This window comes from Haemaphysalis longicornis, unplaced genomic scaffold, assembly GCF_048455015.1.
Source record: "Haemaphysalis longicornis isolate Haplotype H1 unplaced genomic scaffold, Haemaphysalis longicornis Haplotype H1 scaffold_4, whole genome shotgun sequence".
Lineage (NCBI taxonomy): Eukaryota > Metazoa > Arthropoda > Arachnida > Ixodida > Ixodidae > Haemaphysalis > Haemaphysalis longicornis.
In genome coordinates, this window is record NW_027526361.1 from 40,291,336 (window position 1) to 40,317,212 (window position 25,877).

At 47.3% G+C, this 25,877-nt stretch overlaps 1 protein-coding gene across 3 annotated transcripts in view; it reads left to right on the plus strand.

Annotated features, from left to right (window-relative positions):
• LOC144178538 (sodium-dependent phosphate transport protein 2B-like) overlaps positions 1 to 25,877 on the plus strand; it is a 102,588-nt gene that overhangs the window by 20,544 nt on the left and 56,167 nt on the right. For all 3 annotated transcript variants that reach the window (XM_077706472.1, XM_077706471.1, XM_077706473.1), the window contains exon 2: positions 21,154 to 21,391. In XM_077706472.1, the coding sequence (XP_077562598.1) occupies positions 21,344 to 21,391 (48 nt within the window). In that variant the 5' untranslated portion in view covers positions 21,154 to 21,343. The remainder of the gene's footprint in view (positions 1 to 21,153; positions 21,392 to 25,877) is intronic.

A 25,877-nucleotide genomic window follows, 5' to 3' on the forward strand; every position in this document is an offset into this window, starting at 1 on the left:
GACGTGAAGAACAGGCACACGCGAAGGAGCGCTTCCACTGTGGGGAGGCTGGCTCGCGAATTGCGGCCACTCCGCCTGTCGGGGTAACGCGCGTCAAAGGACGAATAAGCGAAAGCGAAGAGAGTGGGGCAAACCCGATGAGGCAGTAAAGAAGTCTGTGATAATCGCTACAGGCTTTCGCCTTCAAAACGCGTAAGCAGCTCGGGCAGTTCAGTTTCGCCTTCTGTGTGCTCGATGACTATGAGAAAGAGGTCAATTGTGATTTATTTATTTATTTATTTATTTATTTATTTATTTATTTATTTATTTATTTATTTATTTATTTAGTTAGTTAGTTAGTTAGTTAGTTGTTAGTTAGTTAGTTAGTTATGGTAGAGGGTAGAACCAATGCCGGATCAGTACCCGGTAAGAAACTGCGCGCGCGTGTGCATAAGCTGCGAAGCTGCTAGTGCGCATGCGCAGCAGCACTGACCGTGTACCAGGCGCCGCACTGAGACCGATTCTCTTCTCTGCTATAAACTCTTTTTTAGTGTAGTATTCTTTTTGTTATCATGTTTACTGTAGACCGGAATCATTTGCACGATATTCCTGAGAATTCTACTGCCTCGCAGAGCGGCCTGGCTAGCTGGGGCGGGCTGCGCCGCTGGGTGAGGCCAGCGTGATTCGTGCTTGGTGCACCCTCTGCATTCCACCTGGCCCTGCGCATGCTCAGGTGTTGACTACCAGAGCGATCACGCTTCGCCACTTTAATTGGCCATTTAACGCTTTGAGCCAATAACGCTTTCAATTTGAATGTGAATTTATTTCATTTTGTGGTACAACAAGAATGTGTACAAAACAAGATTTCAGAAGGAGGTCCCAGAGTCAGAGACTGAAAGGGGGACCTTCTGCTATTCATTGAACCGACGGAAATACATGTTATAAGCAGAAATACATCGATCAGCGAAACGCAAAATATTATCAGCAAGATAAATTACGGTATATATGCAAGAACATAATAAGCAAGAAACATATTAGCAATTCAAGGAATTTTAACATGAGTTAGGCACTGCAGAAAGCATAATATCTTGAGTACAGCACGTAAGAACATGAGCGGACGGCCACAGCACGTGCAGAGGACACCGGCACGGGAGCGAGAAAGAGAACGATGCCGCTCTGTGCTTCCCGTATGAGCGCGCCGCGCCTCGGATGCGTCTGCTGACTGGAGAGGTTTTACGTCCGATTTTCTCGCACAGATGGCAGCAGCAGCATGCTTGCCTCAGAATTCTAGCTTGCACCCCTTGCACGAGATGGAAACCGTTAAGTACGTGCGTGTGATCTCATCGCGTCCTTTGTGCCACCGAGTGGGCGTTAAGAAATGATGCCAACAAGCTTTCGTCCGTATTTATTAAGAGCGACTTCTACAACCAGTTCAATTCGATTCGTGTTCCGATTCATGGCGTATTTTGCTTTCCGAGCGTTCCTCTTAATAAATAAATAAAATAAATAAATAATCAAGATTCGAGGCTCTGGCCTCGTTGCCGTTCCAATCCTCTTTGAGTGAGACCATTTGAACGAGAGTGTAAGATAACTTGTCGACCCCTTATTGAAGCTGCATTCCAAGGCTATAGCCACATGAATATCTAATTAAATATTTATCAGGAGTTCAAAGCCTCGGTTTATACACATTATCTCCCGCGGTGTTTCTGCGCCAATCCCCTCCGAATGATGATAGCAAGTATAACTTGCTGTCGGACTAGTAGGTGAAGAGTTTCCATGATACTAAGCTCAAAGAATAGGCATGGTATGAAGGACGGCTCTTGTTTTTTTGTTTTTTTGTTTTTTTTTTGTGTGCGCCTGTCCACGTTTGTTCGTCATCATAGCATAGCAACCCTATGAGTAAGACTGACCAGTTCACTGGAGATATCTCGTCGAACTCTTATTCAGGCCGCATTGTGTAGTTTCAGCTCCGTAAATTCATCATGCAATATTTATCAGCGGTCTAAAGTCCCCAGCATATATAGTTCAGAAGACAAAACATCATGTACCTTGCATGGCCGCTTAGGAACTAGGCTACTGACATCACGGGTGTAGGCATCATGCACTCGCTTCAGTTTACAAAATTTTGAGCCGAACTTCGTTTTTCTGAGCTTTAAAAAATTCTGAATTGATTTTTTAACGAAGTCCTGCGGACGCCCCTGCTAATCGCCGATGCGATTCTCGGATAAGTGATATGAAAGGGGGAGTGCACATTGCTTATTTAATTCCTCTCTCACGCTCCCTCTATTATGTACAGCCGGTAAAACGCTTGTCTATAACAGCGATTTCAACTTCAACCAGCTACATCCGAAAACTGCCGAAACATACTCGTTTCAAACATGTCGGAGGCAAAAGCGAAGGGCTAAGACTTCAGAATTCCGCAGTAGTTTTATTCGAATCCCGCTCCGGCGGGGCAGGATAGGGCTGAGAGTACGAACGCTGTGTTATAGACAAGCCTTTTACCGGCTGTACAGACAGTAAAAATTGGCCGCGTATCTGCTCCTTTTGTTGCAAATGTCGACGCAAGATGGTAGTCGACAGGCGCCCCTGCCAAGTAAATGCCTCCCTTCTCTTTCCCGCTCACCTCTAATTGCTGCTCCTATCCCATCTCGTTCCTCTCATAAAAACACGCTAGAGGTTTGCTCAAGTCAATTTAAATTTACCGCGTTCCACTGCTCCAAGTCGGGTGCCTCGATTCCAGCGCTGCGGTACGGCGGAGACGCGCGTGAATTGAGGCACCCTACTACAACGTTTATAGAAACTCGTTGCCCTACTCCACAAGCATTTAAAGCGGAACGTGCAACATATCTAGTGGAACCTTTCGTTGCTGTCGCCATTTGATTTTTTTAAATGCCGCCAGATAGCGCGTGCAACAGGAGGCGACGGTTTCCTGCAGTTGATGTAGTATTTTATTTGCTATCGCAAATACCAAATATCCGTGATTTTTTTTAATACAGGAACGCTGCAAATATCACTCATGTATTGATTTTTTGCCTTATATATGCGTAATGTCTTGTTCTTGTTCAACAATGTCGACAAGTATGAACATTAAAACCGGACTTAGACGTTTAGATTTAGCTGCGAGTATACATATAAGACTATTGCGCAGTTTATGTTTCACTTTGGCCGGGTGGTTGAATCGAACCACAAAGAGACAGACAGACCGACCGAAATTTCTGCGTTTAAGTAGCCCAAGAAAGACTACTGTCTTTAATGTAAGATGCAGTGGTTTTCTTAGTATTCGAGAGAAACCAAATATAGAGATTTGCGTACGCACCGCGGCAAATGAGTGACACTTGGCGTTCACTTTGTAGACCTTTGTAAAAGTAACTTGGTACGCTGACGGCTAAGTGCCCGACATTCCGCTCCGGACTCCCTTGAAAAGTGGCAAACAATTTTCGCCACACAAACCGATTATGTTAACAGCTGACCTTTGACCCCAATAGCTGCGTGCCTATGAATAAGGCAACGACTCGTCATATAAATAAACCTCCGTAAACCCAACCTTTAGTGCCTCTAAGCACTGCAACTAATCTATTCGAATTACAATCTTCTGGACAAAAGTCTTCCCCAATATTAAATCTGCGTAATCCCTTGATATTGGACACTCGTTTATTCGATTTTATCGAAACAAACAGTCTCACGCACAAAGGCGGCAAAAAGGACGTTCCCGTGTAACGCGCACCTCATCCGAGGCAGCTGCGTGCCAGCGCAGACGTGGGGCAGCGGAACGCTTCCCCGAACTCTGGAGTCAGGTCGAGCGCAGAGTTCATCTCTGCCCACTTGACGCTCCTCAGCTCACTGTGGTCTCTGTCACACCAGGACTTGTCGACCATCCGCATGAAAAAGAACTGCCCGTGCGACAGCCTCCACCGGGCCTCCAGGGTCCGAGGCACGTAGAGGCTTCTACGGTCCACACAGTTCATCAGGGACTTCAAGGACAGCACAATGGCGACGCTGCGCATGTTCACCGTGGCAGGTTTCGGGTGCAGCCTGCGGAGGCACTGCCGTAGCGCCAGGAAGCTGTCCTGAGTCTCCTTGGTCCAGTACGGGTGGGAAAGCAGAACGTTCCACACGAAGTTGGCGATGTTCGTCCCCACCCACGGAAGGTTGTGCATCACGGAGGAATCTGGGCGGAGTTCGATGTCCCGGTAAAACGACGTCGGAACGAGGATCTTGCTCTTGCCCGACAACGTCAGGCGGAGAACTCTCGACACCGGCGACCCGAAGACGTGCATTTTCAACTTCTTGTGCAGAAGCTGCTGTTCGTACCTGATCATCGTGAGGTGGTTTTCCAGGTACAGGCCCGTCATGTTTGGCGGATGGTTGTCATCGGTGGCGTACTGGTGTGGGAAGAGCAGTGTCAAGCCCCTGAGGAGGGCTTTTGCCGCCAGGTGGTCACCGGTAGCAAGGAGCGTTCCGTTCATGACCATGTCGGAGATGGCCTTGACCACTGCGTCGAAGATGGCGTGTATCTCCCAGCTTTTGCCTGCGTCGGAAGAAATGTCGGACCGAAGCTTCTCCCACGTGTGGGACAACCTGTGGACGCTCTGGTTGCAGAACAACTCTTGACTACTGTTGGCCTCAGATGACAGCTCCCTTTCGAAACGGGCATACGCGGACAGGACGCTGTAGACAACGAGAAAAGCGATGGAGCTCGGTTGCTTCAATGAATTGGAAAGGATCTTCATAATATGCCGAAGGTGCACCTTGTCCTCTACGTCGACTTTGTCGACGTCGCGTAAGTCTATATATGCCGCGGCAAGCGCCTCCTTCCAATTGACCAGCGTCACCGACTCGAAAACGTCGCCGAGAACTCCAAAGTCACCAGATTCATTCACTGGATGTTCGGACTGATTTATCCGCAGCTCATTGCCAACATGCACAAGGTCAATTTCCGACACGTTGCAGCCGAGCTCCCTGTTGAACTGCTTCAGGACGAGGTTGATACAATCGGTGCAGCGACTGTATAGCTCCGTTATCGTCGGCTTTTTTTGCGTGATGATTAGTTTCGTCGACGCGTTCTGGGGGGCATCGTACGTATACTTCTGCACAACGTAGATGGTCGCCACGAGCCGGTACTGCAGCGACATCGTCAGGGAAAAGTTCAGAATTTCGCTGGGCGTCATGGCCGTTCGGACGCCGCTCCTCTCGATGATGGCGGACGTCAAGTTGCGAATGATCCCTTCCTTGGACCAGGGCATCGCCAGGCAGGAGCCGTAGAAAGCGGTCAGTGTACTTGCCGTCGGGCTGCTCCAGTTGGTCGAACCGGCCCCGCTGAGCATATTCTCGAGGAGATCCCGGTGAAGGCCCTCAACCGTGCTCCTGTTGCGATTGGCGCTGTGGCACACGTACCCGGTAAAGTTGAGGCACGGGTCGATGCTGCTGTTCATGACCTCGGTCAGACGGCGGGCTCCCTCGGCGCAACAGAAGGACGTCGCCTTGTGGCCTCCGCTGGAAGCGACCATGGCGGCGACTGCGTACCAGATGACCACGCCGAGCAAGATGGGTGTGAAAATGGCGAGACAGACGCTTAGGGCCGGCGGTATGGGCTTCGAGCCAGTCTCGTCGAATGGACGAAATGACTCGATCGGGACTTCGGAGCCGGTTACGCCGGAATTTGTAAAGGGTGGTGAAGGGGTCATCCGAATGCCGGCGTCGTTCATGACTGCTGTCATCATTTCGAGGCGAGTAGGCTTGACAAGAGGGAGCCGCGGAAGGCTGCGTTCACAATCGGCCTGCAGGACGATCGAGTGCTCACGAGCCACTCGCTGTCGTTGTTGTTGCGCCTTCACTCGCTGTCTCGTGGTACCAGTCGTCGTCTTCGCTTTGACCGTGAAAAGGCGCGTTCCTACGCTGTTGACCAAGATTTAAAGGCTTTCAATCAATAATTATGTGCTATTAGAAAATCCAACGTTTTAATGTCGCATATACTTGGCCATTAGTGCGATTTAATTATTTCCTGCTCGTTATTATGCGGTGACAAGTAGTACGTGCCTCGCTTTGTTTTCTTTGGATCGCGGTCCTTTATGGTACATACCTCCGGGCGAGGGAGGATCGGCCAAAATTAGACCTTTATTCGGGCATGCATGCACAGCCTTCGGCAAAATTTTCTAGGCCAACCTGAAAGTGCGCAGGCAGCAAAAAATTGAAACGTTTTGTGCCGAAAAGCTGAGAACACACATTTTTTTCTTACTGCCAGAAAGTAATTTTGACACATTTAAAGGTAAAGCTTATTCTTTGAATTATTTGTGGACCTGAAGGCTGAGGATTGGCCTAGAAAATTATAACAAAGGGTGTACGGCTTCAAGGCAGTGAAGGATAAGATACCCCTCATGACACAGCCGTGAGGTAGTACCCAAGCAAACCTTGTTAGAGCGTTCTTTAAAACACCCAGGAGACAGTCTGGTATCTAGATCCTCCTCTTTACGTATTATGTGCAGAGCACTTTATGGCCTCGCCTTGTCGTCTTGGCTCACTAACGGTCGATGCGACTGCCGGAATCAGGCGGCGCAGCGAGATAACGGAACCAAGTAGAGCCTTCTGTACCGGGGTCAGGGAGTCACGCTGAGGCTTCGAAAACTACGCGGTTTAAATAGTCATAACCGTTCAAATCTCGTGAACCACTGGCGCTTGTCATACATCTCCCCGTTAGAGGGTGGTGAACACATTTATTGCACTCATTTGTTAGCCGAAGAGCAGCCTCGATGAGTGGTGTCATCAGTCCAGGACTCCAATGGCGGACGCTATCCGGCGGGCCCGCTCGATCAGCCGTTGCTGGTCTTGCGGGGTAGTGCTGGACAGAGCCGCCTCCCAAGAGGAGGGGGTGGGGATGCGTATATATAGGTGTGAGCCCGTCTGGTGGACACGGACACTCTCATACAGAGTGGTAGAGGGCGGGAGTGGGGCTGTTGCAAGCCGGGCAGTTGCTAGAGTATTGGGTTGGAAAGAAGAGGCCTCTGCCCGATATTTAGCGCAAAGAAAGCTGCAGGTACATTTCAGGCAAAATCTGTGTATATGACCAGCAGCACCCCTGTTCATTTTGTTGGGAACGCTCTTTCGGTTGGTTTTTACGATATTAAGCGAAAAAAGCGGTCGCATAAGAAAGAAATGGGGTGTTCGAAATGACGCAGAAAGGTTCTAGCCGCGCAATAAAAAAATTGCACGTTCGAAATGCCGCAGAAAGCCTCCAGCCACGCAAGAAAAAAATTACGAGTTCGAAATGACGCAAAACAGCTCCAGCATACGAAATTAAAGCAAGCTCAAAAGGAACAGAACTCCCGCTGGCGCAGTTTCAGGCAGGGGGCGCGCGAGCACTGCGAAGGCGGGAAATTTGAAATGCAGCAGTGAGAGGGTAACGGCGCTGCAGCCCATTATGGCGAATCACTGCTCTGCAATCCGACAGCTTTTACATTGAGTGGAACGGTTTTAATTTTCTTTTATTGTTATTCACAGGGTCTTGTCCCGTTCGTTTTTTTACCGCAAACTCAATTCGCGCATACATCGTAAAGTATGTGAGTGTGCGTGTGTGTGTGTGTGTGGGGGAGTGGGCGGAGGTCGTAGCCACCGATTGATTGATTGATTGATTGATTGATTGATTGATTGATTGATTGATTGATTGATTGATTGATTGATTGATTGATTGATTGATTGATTGATAACGGTATCCGCCGCGTTGCAACGGCGGGATGACGCTTTTCACCTCACCAAAGAATCTTATAGCATATCTAAGTTTTGCTGCTGTGTCGATTTGAGCATTGCTAGCAGCGGCAGGCTCAAATAAAATTTCCTCCGTAGCAGGAGTTAGCTGTCATAAGCTATATTGTCCTCTCCGTTTTTCCTCCACCCGCCTTCAAATCTTCGACAGCCTTGCTCTTTAGGCGTGCTGTCTCAAAAGCATTGCAAATTATTGGGTATCTTGCTCCTCTGGCGCAGAGACTGCCGCTCCATGGTCTTGCTGTTCAATGCGTATGTGGATGGCGTGTTGCCTTCCTGCCCGGCAGCAACTGTCTCCTACAAACAAAAGACAGCTTAAGGCGGCGAGGAATAACTGCCTCAGATAATGCCTCGGACTTCCTAAAAGATCGTCGTGTTTTGGGACAATTGCTGAAGCCGGTTGCCTCCTCTTGGACGTGTTAAGGCTTTAAGAAACGCTCCGTGTTCATTTGAGGCACATGCTAAATTCAAGAACCCATTTCCTGCCCCGTATTGCTGTTCAAAACGAGAATTCTAGCTTTGGACAAACAATAAAAAAGTATTAGTGCCTCAACTACAACGCAAGCACCGCCGACCATGCCACGGAACTTCCCGCCCTGGACTCTGACGCCCCTCCGGATAAAATTATTCATACCTGGAACTGATTCGAAAAAGCATATACCTCAAACTGGCCTACTGCAGATGACGCTTGCACATATTAAGAGATTTTACTCTGCAACTACTCACATTTATACCGATGGATCGGCAACACCTGAACGCAGCTCCTCGGGAATTTTTATTCCATCAGCTGACAAAAAATTTTCATATCGGCTTGAGCGACCGATTTTGCCTGCGTCGGCGGAGCTTTAAGAGATTAGAGGAGCCCTTAGATACATTCTACGCCAGCCGCCGACATGTTGGACCGTCTTCTCTGACTCAAGGGCTGTACTTCAAATTTTAGAATGTGATAGCTGTTTAAGCCTTCGCGAACATATTCAGTGCAAAGAAAAGTATTTACACCATCTCGCGATACGTCGCTGGACATCGTGTAACCTTCCAGTGGCTTCCAGGCCCCAGTGGCATCATGGGAAACGAGAAAGCGGACGAGGCTGTCCTCAGGGGCCTACAAATGAGAACCAGGAAGGAGACTTTCTTCACGAATCATGATGCCCCTACAATGACACATGCACTAGCTGTGACGGAAATGAACCGTTTACGGTCCCTGCCGCAGTACCATCAAGGGTTTTTTTTTTTTTTTTACATTGCATAGACCCATATATCAGAATGCGGCTGTCAGAACTCCTGCCCTGCCACTTGGAGACGTTGTTCTATAGCCTCCGTCTCTATGCAGCATTAACAAATTCCTATCTACATCGGATCGGCCAGACATCAAGCCCGTATTGCGATAATTGTGGCTCACTTGAAACTGTGGAACGTATATTACTGGAGTCCTCTGCTTATACCGACTCAAGGTGTCGTATACAACATAAAACTGATTTCCTCCACGCTGGACCATTGACACTGAGATTGGTGCTTGGACCATGGCCCTCTCCCGCCGCTTAGCACAAAGCCCTGCCCGCGCTATTCGAATTTCTCCAGGACATTGGTGTATCAAAGAAATTGTAGCCGTCCCTTCATTAACGAAAGCTCTTAACTCAATTCCCTGAAGAAGGGCCCATTTTATTTATTTTTTCTACTGCTACTCTCCTTCACTACACCAACTACCTTTTCCCCTCGCCTGCTTTCCCCGCAGAGTAGCATGTCGGCGAACTGATGTCGGCAAACCTCTCTGCTTTTTCATCTTTAATATTAAAGAGTTTCTCTGTACCTGCGAATCACAGGACCGCGGGGAGGCTAACATTTCCCTCTGATGAATCGGGAGCCATGCAATCACATTCCAGCACGATGTTCCGAATGGTTTCTGTTTACTTTTCACAGACCACGCGTACCATGATATAGGGTACAGTTCCCTACACTTAAGCTCTTCGCTTCCGAACCCCCCTGCTCTAGTCTCACAAACCAAAGCATCGCCTTTGGAGTTATGATAGAGATTTTCTTCATTTTTTGTCTGGTACCAAATTTCCTTGCCCGGTACATCTCTAAGAAGGTTCTCGATTCCGCACCTGCATACGTGAAATGTGTGCAACCCGATCGCCCAGCTTCAATTTGCCCTTAATTCTCAACGCTAGCGGTACTACTCGGGAGGAACAATTGCCGGCATATTCTGCGTGGTTATAGCCCCCATCTGATGCAACGACGTCATCTTGCTACCCGAGTAAAAGGCATGTTTTTAACCTATCGCTTCAAATTGGGCAGAAACAGGCCGGACCTTCACTCTGTATATATCTTAGAAGGGCTAATGCAAAGGAAAATAAACAGAAAGAAAGTGGACGCCCTGCGCATGAGAACACGCCCTTTTCTACGATCAGTGACGATGATTTCGACACCCCCAGATCCCAACATGCGGCACGAGAGCCGAACCTATAGGTCGCCTGACAGGAAATTCGCGATGATCACCAGAGGATATCATGGCGATTTCCTCTCCCCCAAGGTGCCCGCCTGCACCCGCCGACGGCGTTTTGCCTTTGTGGCTAGATCTTTCGCAGAGCGGAACCGTCTGCAGCGCTCCACGTGGCGTATGGTATTGCATCCGGATCGCGTTGCGTCTTCCGGTCTCCTCTGATCGGCGGCTCCTGCCGGCCCTGGAGCCTTGCACACGTCCCCGGCGGTCACGCTATACTCCGGCGCCTGTCTGCCCTTCCGCTGCGCGGGGAAGTCGATCATCTTCCCTATGTCGCGGCAAGCATGGAAAGTTTAGAGCGTAGAGGTATGCTTGCTTGCGCGCTTACTGCGTAGCCTACCGCTCGGGTTCTGAAGCAACGCGAACATAAGTCAGCGTTGCTGTAGCTCTACGTAAAAAGGCAGCCGTCAAATGGTTTTGCCATTCATGGCGTGGTTGGCGGCACCGCACGTTGTTGGCGGTCGGTCCATAATCTTAACGGGGCTGTACAATCCCTCAAACAACGCAGTTATAAAGCGCAAGCTCCGTGAGATCAACAGAGAAGAACGCAGTGCACGGGCTGGGAGCAGACGCCGAGAAATTACATAGATAGCTTTTAACCTACGTTTGTTCTCGAACGATCGATGGGAGAGTCATGTTTTTTTTTTATGTGCAGGCCTAAAGTGGACGCCCTAAATTTGCACTTTTCATTTCTTACGCCTAAACAAAAATTGCCTGGCGATCACTTTCCAAGCGCCAGTGGGTGTTTCAAACGCCCGACGCCTCCGTTATATACACTAGCGCTTCCGGTTGTTCTGATAAACACGTGAACAGCGCATGCGCTTGCAGCGACGAAGCACCGTAGAGATTGCCTCTCTCTCCGCTTCGGCGAGCGTGCGTCAACCTCCTCTCAATCGACAGGAGGAGGAGGAATAACATTTTTTTTTTGTTTCAAGGGAAAGGGGAGGGGGAAAGGAGAGTGGGTGGTGACCTCAGTCCAGGCCGCCTTCAGGACCCCAGTAGCCCGCGCCCGGGCAGACAAATGCAGAAATAACCATCTCTAAAGCCGCATTTAGATCCTAAAGATGGTTTCCGCCATTAAAGAATGTTTAAAGGGACCTTGCAACACTTTTGATAAGCGCTTTCACTCTCTCCTTCGCGTCTGGAACTACTGCGAAAGCTATAGTTATCGCCAGCACGGAGCGGCACTGCGTGATTTGCTCGCCGCCCCAGATATATCCGCTTTGTTTTTGTGGCTTTTTTTAATTTGCTGTCGGAAAGCGTTCATTGCTGCAACTGAAGGAAAACCGGCCAACAGCCGCTACATGGCCTTAGTGACGTAATTAGAGCCGTCGAAGTACGTTAAGACCGGGAAAGAGAGCAAAACCTTTTGAGCGAAAGTTATCTGATGGGCATACAGTAGTAATTTTTGGCTGATGTACTTTACGACCCCCTAATCTAAGTGCCGCGTATGTTGGGCGACTACGTTCTGGAAGCATTTAGGATTTCATAAAAAAATTTTGAAGAAAGCGTTGCAGGGTCCCTTTAAAACCGTGTTTATCTAGAGTGCCGTCAGGCGGCGCTCCAGCTCAGCGCTAAAAGCATTATTCCTAGACTGCCTTCGACGGCACTCGAACTTTTAAGGTTGGGCTGGCACAGAACAGGACGTTTGTCTTGGTTGTGGTTCCATATTAACTCCCTTTTACGAAACGAAGGTATTTCCAGGCCGGCTCTTTTGGGTTTAAGTCTTAGTTTCTATCAGTTTTATGACTTCGGTTGGTTTTAAGTGCTTGAAATTATTGCTTTCCATTCGTTACGTTACGTTACGTTGCGTTGCGTTACTTACGTTAGGGAGAGTTAAGAAGTGCCACACGCAGCTTTTTCTTGCGAAACGCTGTGGTCGTCACTTTAGGGAGACTCAAGACAGTGAATGTGTATAGCAATTACGCTCTTCCAGGCATGAAGCAGCTTCGTATGCTAGTCGGGATTTTTGTTCTATGTTATGGTGTAATTCCAATTGCCGACTAAACCCTGCACTGTTTATTTGTTAGGTACTATTCTATTTCACAAGATGAAATTATGGCTTGAAATATCTCTAACGTTATAACCCTGACTATGGTGTAATTCCAATTGCCGACTAAACCCTGCACTGTTAATATGTTAGGTACTATTCTATATCACAGGATGAAATTATGGCTTGAAATCTCTCTAACGTTATAACCCTGACTCAAGAACGATCCATGTTTCATTCAGCATATTATTATTGCACATATGCGACTAATTTTATTTGCTCAAGCTTGAATTGCCACGGTCGAGAAGAGAAGCAAAACAAAAGGAATGGAGTTTTTTTTTTTTTCATATACATTGAGAAGCATGAGCAGTCGAGGCATTTAGTCTACTCGGCTACAGTTTTTACGAAAGCGTTACGAATAGCTTACGAACCCGTACATTCAGGCGGTCGTAAATATGCCCGCAACAGATAAAGATAGCACTCAAGAGACAAAGACCGAGAGAAGTGGAGTTTGCATACGCGGTTGCGTGCGCTCCAAGACAATCGAGACATTGGTTTAACACAACCCTTCAGCAAACATACGATACCGACGTTCCTCAGCTAGAAGAATTGCTGCGATAAGACATTACAACTTCGTACGGGCAATCTCAGCGATCTTCTATCAGTCCATTTTTCTAAGATACCAGAGTAAATCTGCAACACTGGCGCACATAATGTCTCCTCTCTTCTTTCACACACTCGCTTCATATCCTAGCGTTCTTTTGTGGCCGCAAAAGCGTCAGCTGTGCTGTACTGCGTCAAGGATGTCACGACACTCATATCGGGCGGCTTCGTTTCAGGTGCAGGAACTAAAAAGTGATAACCAGTAAGATGATAAGCGAGATAAAAGCAATATTCGAACTAATTGTGACGTATATCCTAGGAAAGGAGGGAGGAGGGTAGGCGGCGGGGTTAATCGCAGAGTGTCGCTTCATGCAGTCGCCATGGAGAGGATGGAGCTTTGACAATACTTTAACACCGCTCAAACCTTGGGTAAGGAGGTTTTCTTTCACCTTTAGATAATTCTTTTCCTCCTTCCCCCAAAGCGGCCCGAGCGTAGGGTCTAATAAAAAGTGGCTCCAAAGCTTTCCTCCGATCATTCGAGCTGGGAATTCCCGTGAAAGCTGTAGAAATCGCCGACAATAAGCGGCATTGGGCGATTGACTGCGCAGATCAGGTACGTCACGTATAGCAAGCTTTGCTTTTAATGCGTTGGGTTTTACACTGGTTATTAAGCAGTTTAATTCTGTCGTTGGAAAATACACTATCACTTACGCGTGACGTATCGTCAGCGCCCGAAGTAAGTACGAAATGACACATTTGAGGCTACCAAATGTTGCCAGTAACTTAAGTAAATGCAGTAAGAATTGAGCATCATTTTGCGCAAGCTTTCGAGCGTCATTTAAACGCGTCTCTGTTGTATTATCAGGTGTGGTTTTAACGAGATTTTACAGAATGTAATTTTAGGGTTTCATTGCGGTTGTGCATTAGTGCACGTTTGCCGCATTATTGAGTATGTATAGCTTCTGGCAGCTCTTATCTGAGATTGCGTAAATGCCCGAGCTCGGCGCAGGAATGGAAAAACTAGCGCCAGTCATGCACTCAAAGCTGCAGGACATAAAAAAGGAGAGGCTTTGCGTTGCTTTCGCAGGCATGAACACGGATATTAGCAAACTGCAGAGGTTATTTTACGTTGACGTTGCAGCGCGCACATGGGTTTACTTTTGAATGCCGCAACACACGCCGTTATGTTTATTTTAACGCTACCTAAAAGGGACAAAAGCGGTTCAAGTAATCAGGTGAATGCGCTCCGTTCCTTTCAGTAAACATTGCTTTGAAATAGCAGCGCAACGCACCATGGCTCGAACCCGAGCTTGAATTTTGGAGCTGAAAGACCTGCGTATCCCCTTCTCGCCATAAAGGCAGGCTAGTTTTAGCATAGCCTCGCTCTGTATGTCGCTGTAGTTGTCGCTGTTTGGGGCACCGCCCCCTTCACCACGTGGGCGTCATCATGGTTGCTATGCGCAGCGCCCCGCTGCCTTTAGAAACGGGGAAGATTTTTTTATTTGATTGTAGTGTTTAACGCGCCTACGCAATGCAGGCGATGAGGTGCGCCGTAGTGGAGGGCTCCGGATTGATTTTGACCTTCTGATCTTTTAAGTGCACCGAAATCTCCTACCCACGGGCGTTATTGCTTTTCGCCTCCATCAGAAAATCGGCCGCCGCGGCCGGTAATCCAACCCGCGTCCTCGTGCTCAGCACAGGGAAGAGACCACAACCCTTTTTAAATACTTTTCCCCACTAAGGTTGGTAACGTGGACACAGCAGTGACCTAAAATGGCCGGTAATCGCCTGCTTTAATACACACCGGTCGTGCATGCGTTTTTGATTAAATATTTTGATGTTTTACGTGCCGAAGCAACACTTGGGCCACAAGACGTGCGCCCTGAAGGGGAGGCCTAATTTAGACTTTCTGGGTTTCTTTAACGTGCGTCAACGAAATCTCTATACACGGGGATCTTAAGTGCAGAGCACTTAGGGCCGCGCCTTGTCGTCGTAGCTCGCTCGCTGGACCCAAGTGGACCCACACGGCGTTCCGTCGTCGCGGCGTAACCCAGAGGCTTCGAAAGCCAAGCGGTTTATATGTGTCATAAGCGTTCGAAACTCGTGAACCGTTGGCGCTTGTCATACATCTTCCCGTTGTTTTGCTCAAAGAAAACTGTAGGTACATTCGAGGCAAAATATACGTAACTAACCGGCAGCGCCCGCGTTCAGGAACTCTCGTTGGCTTGGTTTTTAGGATACTAAGCGAAAAAAAGTGGCAGTGCAACGCCGGCACGTGCGGGAGAAAAAGCAAGCACAAAAGGAACAGAACTCCCGCTGGCGCAGTTTTGAGGCAGGGAGCGCACGAGCACTGCGAAGGCGGTAAATTTGAATTGCATTGGGTGGTAGCAGTGAGCGGATAACGGCGCTACAGCCCATAATAGCGAATCACTGCTCTGCACTTCCGACAGCTTTCACATTGAGTGGAACGGCTTTGATTTTTGTCTTCCGTCTCAACCATTCGGAAAAACTGCCGCCGCGACCGGCATTCAACTGATGCACTCGTGCTAATCAGCACACTACCTTCTCCACTGATCCATGCACCCTGGCGGGTATCATTATTCCGGCATCACGTTCAATGATTGAGTGGATTCTAGTGTTTCTGGGACCGACGTGGCCGCCACACTGACCTATAGAACGCCCGATAATGATTTCTTTAAAATATCAGTTTGTCTGGTCCCACTTCTACCCAGAGCTGCTGTACAAGAAGTGAAGAGCGCCGGCTTGTGATGCCTCCGGCAAACTTAATGCTGCAAAAGTTGTGAGGTTGTAGTGGAGTCTCTGTTGGAATTGTAGCTCGTTTCCCTCAAAGCAATTTCAGTTTATTCAAGGCCGACTCGATTGCAACAGACGCGTTGTAATATCGTATGGTCTAAACGAACACTCCATGTGATAGACCCTAAGTGCGATTTCCGGCATCCGCGGGGTCTGCCAAAGCGCACTGAAGGCGTGCTACACCGACTTCGACTTAACGTCGCATACACTCGAAGCTTCTTGTTTAAGCTGGGCTGGGTAGAGTCGCTATTTTGTCCATTGTGCGGTATACGGAGGACATTAGGCACATTTTAAGCCACTGCCCGCGATATGCTAGACAGCGGGCAACAGCATCGAAGGCACTTGTGCGACTCAGACGTGGGGGTGCTCTAGAACTCTGACACTTCTTTGAACCCTGGCGAAATCGTGATGAGGCAGTGCTGGGAACAAAAACTCTGTTTACTTTTCTTGCGGGAACAGGGCTAAAAGAGGTTCTGTGAACCCTCTGAACATATACGCTTTATATATGTATGCATCTCCCCTCCCATTCACCTTCTTTTTTCTTTTCTTTTCTTTTTCTCTCTCTACTTTCCCCTGTCATCTCAGTGTATTCACCCCCATCTGGAGTAGCAATCCCTACGGTTAGTGGGGCTGACCTCTTCAGCTCAGCTTTCATTAAAGGTTCTCTCTCTCTCTCTCTCTCTCTCTCTCTCTCTCTCTCTCTCTCTCTCTCTCTCTCTCTCTCTCTCTCTCTCTCTCTCTCTCTCTCTCTCTCTCTCTCTCTCTCTCTCTCTCTCTCTCTCTCTCTCTCTCCAGGAAACATTAAAGCCCACAAAGGCAATTAGCCTGCCATCAGTCCTCTGTCGTCAGAACTACCCGTAAATTATCTAAAATGGCGTCAATTCGTCCGGTTCAAGTGTTAAAGCGCTCGAAACCTCGCCATCGCAACTGATGCAAATCGCGTCGAGAAAATGCAAGAAATGGCTAGTGCAGGCTCCGAATTCGCGCGAGGCAACGCATCTTGAGGGAAATGCAGAGTAGCAGACGTGTCTCGCCTTGCCCTTTTTCGCCAACGTGACATAACCTTATTTGTGTGAAAAGTTTGTGGAAGCTTGTACGGGTGGCACCGGTGCTAAAGAGTGCATGGTAGGGATCAGGCAGGCGTCTCCTTATACCATCCTGTGCATCGAAACTAATGGTAATTCTTGCGTGTCATGGACCTACGTTGTGGGTCGAAAGAAACCAAAGGCTTCCATCCAGCGTTTCTGGTTTCAGGAAACATGTGTGCGCGCAAGACATGTAGTGCCCTGGACATCGTTAGCATCGGCGTCGGCAAGGGGGTGTAAAAGGGGCACTTCCCCCCCCCCCCCCCGAAGCCATGGCCAGTACAATTGTCCCCTTCCCCCTCCCTCTCTCTCTCTCCCTCTCCCTCGTTATGCAACGAGTTTACCCCCCTCCATACAAAATGCTGCCGACGCTCATGCTCGTTAGCCATATCAAATACCAGTGAGCAAATGTATTGCTAGCACTCTTTTGGTTTGTTTTTTGTTTTTACGCTTCCAAGGCCTGAGCTCGTATTACAAAGTGTGATTGTAAAGAAAGTGCCAGAAATGGAAGGCGCGGGGAATCTCCGTTTTGTGCATGCTTTTGTCACGGGCCGCTTGATACAGATGCAGTTAAAGGTCGTTTAAGGGGCCACAAAAAGTATGTCGCGAGGTGTGCCTCAGGGGAGGGTTTTGACTCCAACGCTCTACCGAACGCGTCATCAACATGGTATCTCTGATGCTAAACGGCTACGCATGAAAGGGGGCCGGTACTGCCGAAATTTGGGAAAATGTGACCAATTATCAGCAAGTTCTCGGCATACAAATCTTCATAATTAGACCAGCAGTAATGACGGACCGGCCGAAGCCCAGATTGATCCCATTTAATTCATGTCCTCTGAAGCTATACATAAAAACAAATACCCGCTTTATCATGCACATAGAATAAATTATGAAGTATTTTTATCGCGCCTAAGTTCTGCAAATTTGGCCTAATTTTGCAGATTACCATAACGGAGTAGACTGCGACAGATGAGCCGCTACTAAAGCCGTAACTAAAGCTTTTTCTTATCTAAGCACCGCTCGTATCTGTCTGTGCAAAGTAAAAAAAAGGAAACGAAAAAGCAGATCAGACGTAGGAGGATTCGGATGTCGGCCATGAACTCTGCTGCGGTCGCAGACGAGGGAAACCGAGAGTTAAGATAACGGCGAGCCATTTTGTAACCAGGCACATTTTAAGACTCCTCAGCATTCCACGCACGAAGCATATTTAGCTGCTCTCATGTAATCGTTTCTTTTCACTCGCCTTTTTTTCCCCGCATTTCTAGCATGTGGAAGTTCCACATAAATGGGGAAACTTTCTCATACCATCGAGCCCCACCACCCACCAAACCCACCAACCCCCCTAACCTTACCTTCACCCCCCCCCCCCTCCACCGCCATTTTTCGTCTTCTGGAAATGAAACGTGCTTAGATGTACGGTCTTATTGCTTTTTTAATGGAAAAGAGATGTCACGGCTTGGTGCGTACTAAGTTAATTTGCCCGTCAAAAATTAAGCGGAATTCCGCAGAGCTGAACCGTCTTTTGGGAGTACCCGAGCACTGGTGCTTTTTTCACAAAGTAGAGCGCGTTGATTTTTACTTCCAAGATTTGGGGGAGAGGACGATCTAGCAGGCAGCCCACACCAACGCGAGGCCATGGGGGTGCTCGCATTACTCTGCTGAGGGCACTTAAAAATAAAAAGGAGAACTTGGTTGAGCGAAGAGCGAAAAGTGCGAGCCAAAGTTATCGAGGACATCATCATCACCACCACCACCACCACCACATCCATCATCATCATCATCATCATCATCATCATCATCACTATCAATATATTTAGAGCTTCATTATATGTGTTTGTATCGTTAACCTGTCCTAGAAATATTTGAATGAGTGCAGAAATTTGCCATCATATACTGCCTAAATTGTCTGCGCATTATATATATTTTTTTGTTTCAGTATCAGCAGATGATGATGAATAAAGTCATACCAAAAAAGTTTAATCATCATCATCTGCTGATCCTGTGCACCACCCTTTTGCATGAAACAGCAAATTCCAAAACGACATGCTGTAGCGTCTGTCTAGCAGTTGTATTTATTTATTTATTTATTTATTTATTTATTTATTTATTTACCATGAGGTACAATCTTGGACTTACAGAAGTGGGCGTTACCAACGAGTGGAAATGCATACTTGAACCGCATTCACAAAGTTTCACACCTTAATTCGAACATAGGTGTAAAACAAAAAAAATATTGCGAACTATATAGCTACAAACGAATTCGCAAGCCTGTTGACCCCCGCTAAATCAAATTAAACCCACAACGCTTCATGATCGCAGAGATGCGTATTGTTCCGCAACAATAAGTATCACGCTGTTATTTTATGCATAAATATTTAAAGGGCCTCACCTGCCGCCTGGACAATATAACAGGATGGCGGGATTAATAACAGAATCACGAATTAAAGCTGAAAATTTACGAGTGCGTGTACCTCCAAACGTAATTCCAGGAAGAGTGCACAAATATAGGCGAATATATTTCCTTCAAAGTCATTTTCCAGCAGCGATTGTATGCCTCGGTGCGGTTCTTCATTTTGGGAGAACATAATTGCACTCACTAGGAGGCAAGCCCTCACAGAGAACAATCAAATAAAATTCGTTATCCCGTGTCCTTACTGCTTTTCGCGGCACCTGCACGTCTAAATGTCTGGAAAAGACGGCCACAAGGCGTGTTCATTTAAAACATTGTACGCCGCTCCCCGCGTCCAACACACCTGCATCCAGCGCACACAAGGGCATCGTGGGTTGTTCCGAAATGACGGCGGCTGCTCCCATATACATGGCTGGTTTGTCTACGTTGATAGTTGCACCTGTCAGGCACGCCCGGCCATCATGAGTATAACGCCGGAAAATAGGACCCGAAACTTGGCAGGCGCGCTGCTCTGTCTGCAATGGAGCAGGGCTACTTCACTTCGTTGAAAAGGAAAGAGATGTGCGCAATGATCAACACATGTACCGTGCTAGTGAAAACGCCTAAGAGGGCGTGCACGCGAAAAGCCTGACCACGGACGAACGCACGCACAGACACACCATGGCTATGTATGTATGTATGTATGTATGTATGTATGTATGTATGTATGTGTGTGTGTGTGTATGTATGTATGTATGTATGTATGTATGTATGTATGTATGTATGTATGTATGTATGTATGTATGTATGTATGTATGTATGTATGTATGTATGTATGTATGTATTTATGTATGTATGTATGTATGTATGTAGCGAATCAGAAAATGGGAACTGAGGGGCTCCGTGAAATAAGACAGAAAATAAGGTTTGGCAGTCAAGAAAACCTCGGAAAGCAAAGGGGAGGATGTGGTGGGTCATAGAAACAGATGAAGAATTTTTGAGTCAGAAAGAAAGTCCCACCCGGCGGGCATTTTTTCACCACTTTCTTTCTGACTCAAAAAATTATTCATCTGTTTCTATGACCCACCACATCCTCCCCTTTGCTTTCCGAGGTTTTCTTGACTGCCAAACCTTATTTTCTGTATGTATGTATGTATGTATGTATGTATGTATGTATGTATGTATGTATGTATGTATGTATGTATGTATGTATGTATGTATGTATGTATGTACCCACACAAAGACGTGCAGAAATATGATAATACGCTGACCCCGTTTACCTCTTTTTACGTTTGTGCCCTTACCAGTCCCTATGTAAAAGTATTATGGAGTCCAGAAAAGGAGTTGGGGTCCGCAAAAACAAAAACAAATGCCGGTACGTTCAGACCTTGGTACACAATACATCGGCTATGCCTAATGCCCAACAACAGAAGCAACTAGAAGCGCGCACAACACAAAAAAAAACAGTAGGAATTCGTTGTTTCGTTGTAAACAAAAGCTGATTGGTGATCTCGTGCGTCAGAGAGCTCGTTGAAGTTAAATGTAATTCCCGCGCGGCTGGCCAAAGATGTACGTTCGCCATCCCTGCAATCGAACCATGAATACGCTCCGAACACACCCCGTACAGTGGCTAGAACAGGCCTCACCCTAACCTGGTCGCCTATATATTCGTGCGCACGAACAGGAAATCCCTGCGTCTGGATTCCTGCAGAGTTCCACCTCTCGCACCTCCGGCGAGGCTTTCGAGCGACCGGCTTTCGCACAGATCCTCTTACGCCAATCGTGCCCCTTCGTCCGGTCGCCTCGTCCCGGACGCGTAAGAATACTTGCTTCGAACGACGAAAGACCGCTTAGCACACGCGCCGCTACGTGTACGCGTTTTTCGGCGAATAATACGTTCTGTCCGTGCTTTGTACCCTTCTCCCGAAGCCTGAGCTGTCTGTTTTCCCGGCGCGTATTTCTCACCTCGCCCCACTCTTTTCTCTTAGCTTTTTTGCATTCTCGCTTATGTTCTTTTGTTCTCTTTCGTCCGTTCCAGGGGCTTTTCTCGCTGACAGCTCCGGTGTCTGCCTCCTCGCATTCCGTCTGACCGCGGTTTCTGACACGTGCCGCCAACCCCGGAAAGTGGAAAAGAGGTGAAGAGAGCCCTGGGGCAAGCCATCAGACGTGCCGCAGCTCCGACGGGGCCACAGGCAGCTGCTCAGACGAACCTCACCAGCGAACGAACCATGACGACGACGCTGGACGCCTCCAAGCTCGAGTCGGACCAGACGCAGGTGGGTGATTCGTTCTGCCCAGAGAGAGAGCAGAAAATGCCCGTTTTTGGTGTGGCCAGATTTCCCGTAAAATAGAAGTCAAGCGAATTCAATGTGATTTGCAAGAGAAGTGGTATGGGGGGAGAGAGAGAGTAGGGGCTCAAGTGAAGGAGGAGGAGGCATTGATGCGACGCATACGAATTGCCGGGCTCCATTTCAGAATCAAACACCCTGAACATGACATTTTCCGCCAGGAAGTGGCAGAAGAGAAAAGAAATATAACTTTATTTGTTTGATATTGAAACAGCAAAGAATGAACGGAAACACCATAAGCCGCTTTTTGAAATGCGGCTTAAAGGGGCCACGAAGACCAAACACAAGTTTGGTTCATGCGAAAGACTGTCCCTACAACAATACTACCAATTTTATCGCAAACTTGGAACAAATAATGGAGATATTAAAGAAAACATGTCCAGCAGTGGCGACCCCCTAGCCACTTTCCGGCAACTATTCTATGACGTCTTGTTTGTGCGATTGGCAGCCCCCCCTACCTAACCAATCACTAAGACGCATGACTGGGCAGTTGTAGTGTGGTCTCTAGTTCCGTTTGATCGGATCACTTGAATTCTGATGTTCAATTAACACACTGATAACTATGTTTTTAGTTCTGGCCCATATGACGTCACTCCTGCCCATAACACGTCACTTAGCGCGAAATTTGAAACTTTTTCAGTACATCTTGCGTTTTTACGGATAAAAAACGCCTTTCGTCACTGGAATGGAGCAGAGTTAGGTACTGAAGCCTATTTCTTTCAAAATAAGGTTGTATTTCGTCTTTAAAATGGAAAGTGGGAGGAATTCTGCTCCTCGTCGCTGTACGGCGCAGATATACTTTGCTCGCAACTAAGCTCTTGATATAGCGGCTCCACCCAGCAGCAAAGCAAAAGCGGGTGAATATCTAACCAACAAGCTATTGTGGTCGCATATGGGCAACTGCGGTTCAGCGAGCACTGTCAATTTTGATAAAAGTACCTCTGTGTCAATCCACCGGGAGCTTGGCACTGACTTTGAAACTATGACAATGGGTTTGTATATGATGGAGGTACGATTAGATTAAGAACGAACTAAAGACCTTCTAAAATAGGCACTTTCGCCCCAAAATCGAGAAGTCTGGTCACACCAAGATTGCGTGTGTTGTATATGTGTGTTGGATGCACGGCTTTGTATACTCGTATTATTGTGCATGCTGCAGAAAACATGTATAAGAAAACTCATGAAATTTTCGTTGTTAAGCATTTAGAAAGAACAGAAAGTTAACAGTGTGCCAGCGTTACCGTTTTTCTTTTTCGATTCCGAAATACAGATAAAATTCTTGAAGCCTGTTTTTTTAGCAAAATGCCATGTTCTCTGTGCGGTTCATTTTGTGTGGTTAATTGCTGTGCATGTGCTTGTATATGTGCTCGGAGCTCCTGGAAACGCCTGTGAATCGCATTCCTGCCTAGCGTTTACTCTGAATTGCTGGGATTGAGAGTATTTAACTGAGAATACAGGAAACGTTCGACCTTATCCTGTGTTGATGTCTGCTTTGACCACAGCGCTTGTCTAGGCAAGACACTTGCGGCTCTCGTGCTCGACACAGAACACTAACGTTGCCTGAAAACCAAATATGTATTCCCACAGTAGTTTTATCAGCATCACCGGGAAATTTTGATAACGTCCAACGAGGGCCTCCGAGAGAGGTCCCGTTGGCTGGCGGTGTGGGAGCCAAGCAAACACACCCCATCGCCTGTAACTCTGTTGGCGCGTAATTTGATTTTGTGAGCACGGCAGCCAACCTGACTCGATCATGCACGAGAACTCGGAAACCAGAGAACAGCGTTTGCTGTTCGAAGGCACCTCCGAAGTGCACTACCGTTAATGAATGCGCTATCACCACTATAACTAGCGCTGAGCAGACTTTTGTAGTTCGCTAACTGTATCCCCCTTCCAATAAATAAATAAATAAAATCTTGAATTCTGACTGTTGACCCGTAAAATACTGCAGTGCCAAAATTCCTAGCCCAGCGCTGTTAAAGTTTACCCTAGTAACAAAGTCATCATTGTAGGCGGGGTTGAGGTAAATACAAATCGTAGTCGCAATCGCCGAATTCGCCTCCTTCCGGGGGGTTTTATCTGAACCGCAGCGTGCATGTTGATCCTTCTTCGCATTGCAGTAAGATGAATCATAACCTACTTGCCGAAGCTTAATTGTAGTTCATATTTCTATCACGTAACAGATTCTGGCTGCCGGGCATGTTTCTTTTCTTGTTATAATTTTTGTAGTAAACATCGGCGGGGATTGGAAACGTTAATAATTTTTAAGCAATAACGAAAATGTACCGTGAAAAATGTTACCTGACTGAGTGCAAGTTATCCACTTCACGCCGTGAATATATTTGCCGACAGTCTGTTAAACGACCCCGACTTATGAAGCCAGTACTTCAGCAGAGAGTTTTGTTTCGAGGGGCGCGTAGTTAAGTGTCATGAATGCAGGACACTGTAGCCTACGTAATCAGCAAGGCCGAGTTATCATAGCCAAGTCCTCATTCGGTCCACTCAAATTTCGTCAGCCGTGGCATAGAGAAAGTGGAATGGAGCCACCCATAGCTATCCCAACGAATACTAGGCCAAACTTAGGTATGTCAGAAATGTGGATTATAAGCAAGTGTTAACCGCTGAATTATAAGGGATCCGGTTCATTGGGAATACCTTGAAAATTCAGAAATTCTCACCTGTAGAGTGACAGAGCACCCTCAAATATCTACACCACTTTCTACATACGCGTCTGGTAGACCAGGTACACTGAAACAATCACAACCGTCTCGGCGTCGAGAGTGCAACTGCGATTGATTACACAGGATTCCTTCTTCGCGGAACCGACGTTCTACCTTCTTGTTTTAGGGGCCAAGGCTCTTAGGGACTCGGGCTGCTGGCGTCTCATGTCGTCGTCGTAACCATCGTCTCATGTAGTCAACGTACTATAACACTGGGACAGACGTTTACGCCTCGCGCGAGAACGTAACGCGAACTAAAACTACACCGGGATACTCGCTTACGCCTCTCGCTAGAACGCTTCGTGCTTCAAAGACACGAGGCTTTAACAGCAAATCTGTAGACCTCTACCCCCCAACGGTTTCATCTCTGTTGGCAAAAACGCCAAGGCGCCAAGAACTTATACACTGCATGCTTCGCCCCTCACCAGGTTTCACGTTAGTGGAGATGGCCCGGGATTTTTATGCAGTCATGCAATACTAGCACCCTAGTGATACTCGCTTCCGCACGGTTCTCTCAAGATCCCGGGTAGTAGAAGAAGAAAAAAAAGCATGCAACAAACCGTTTACACGGATTAGCAGAATGTTATTCCGCCCCTTTTTGGAATCTCTCCGTGTGGAATCGGAACTTGCTCCTGATGGTATTTTAGGCCTACGTAAAAATATTATCCAGTTCCACTTTTACGGAACAATATATTGTTAAACAACCTTCCAATTTCACTCGCTTTATCATTTTAACAAGCAATATCCCAATCAGTAGCCATCGTTCATTTTTAAACCTTCTTTCACGGGAAATCACTTCGCAGTGCGTTCTATTCACGGCCACTGCTCGCCAGAAAGCCAGCCACGCGATGATTACGATTTTAGATTTTTTTGTAGCATCAACAACGCCCACCTAGCATGATGACAAAAAAATGTCCCCGCAAGTCAGCGCTTCAATTTTCAAAAGACAGAGAGAGAGAGAGGGGGGGGGGGGAGAAAAAAAGACACAAGCACGAGACACTCAGCACGACAAGGAAACTCTGCTTTAGATAAAAATACATTTGTTCACAGCGCTATCATTGTACAACCACAACACTCGAGTAGTACGATCACGCACCCCTTCTGTGTTACGCACTTAATCTGATTTCCTCGCCGCCGGTAATTACTTTTTCCACGCCCTCTTCTTCGTTTTTTCTTTTTTTTTTTTCTGGCTGATATTTGCCCGATCGATGAACAAAGGACGTCTATGGTCTTCGCTACGCGGTGATAATTTACAACTCAAGCACTTCTCCAAACTTTTTGTCGGAACCATTGTGTCATCTCTAATCAGTCTTGCATCGATTTCTTTTGAACACTTCAACATGTAATACAGCGTGCAGAATTACATACATGTCACGTAGGCAGTTTTTGAAGCACCGAAGCGGGTGTCAATGGGTTGTCGGGTGTATCGTAGATATCGCTGTCTTTCTAAAATAATTAAACGCCTTCCACCGTTAATATTCGCACCAGTTGTGTTCGTGGATAGAACAGGATGTCGGTTCACGGTTCACTCGCTCTTTTTTAATGTAGTATGCTGTGATATGGTGCCGCAGGTCATCGATGCCAAGAGAGAGAGAGAGAGAAAGAGAGAAGCGTGCAGCGATGAATCGTATAAGACTATGAAAAAATTTGTCTGCACTTTTGGGTATTTCAGAGTAGCCCAAGGACGTTGTGTT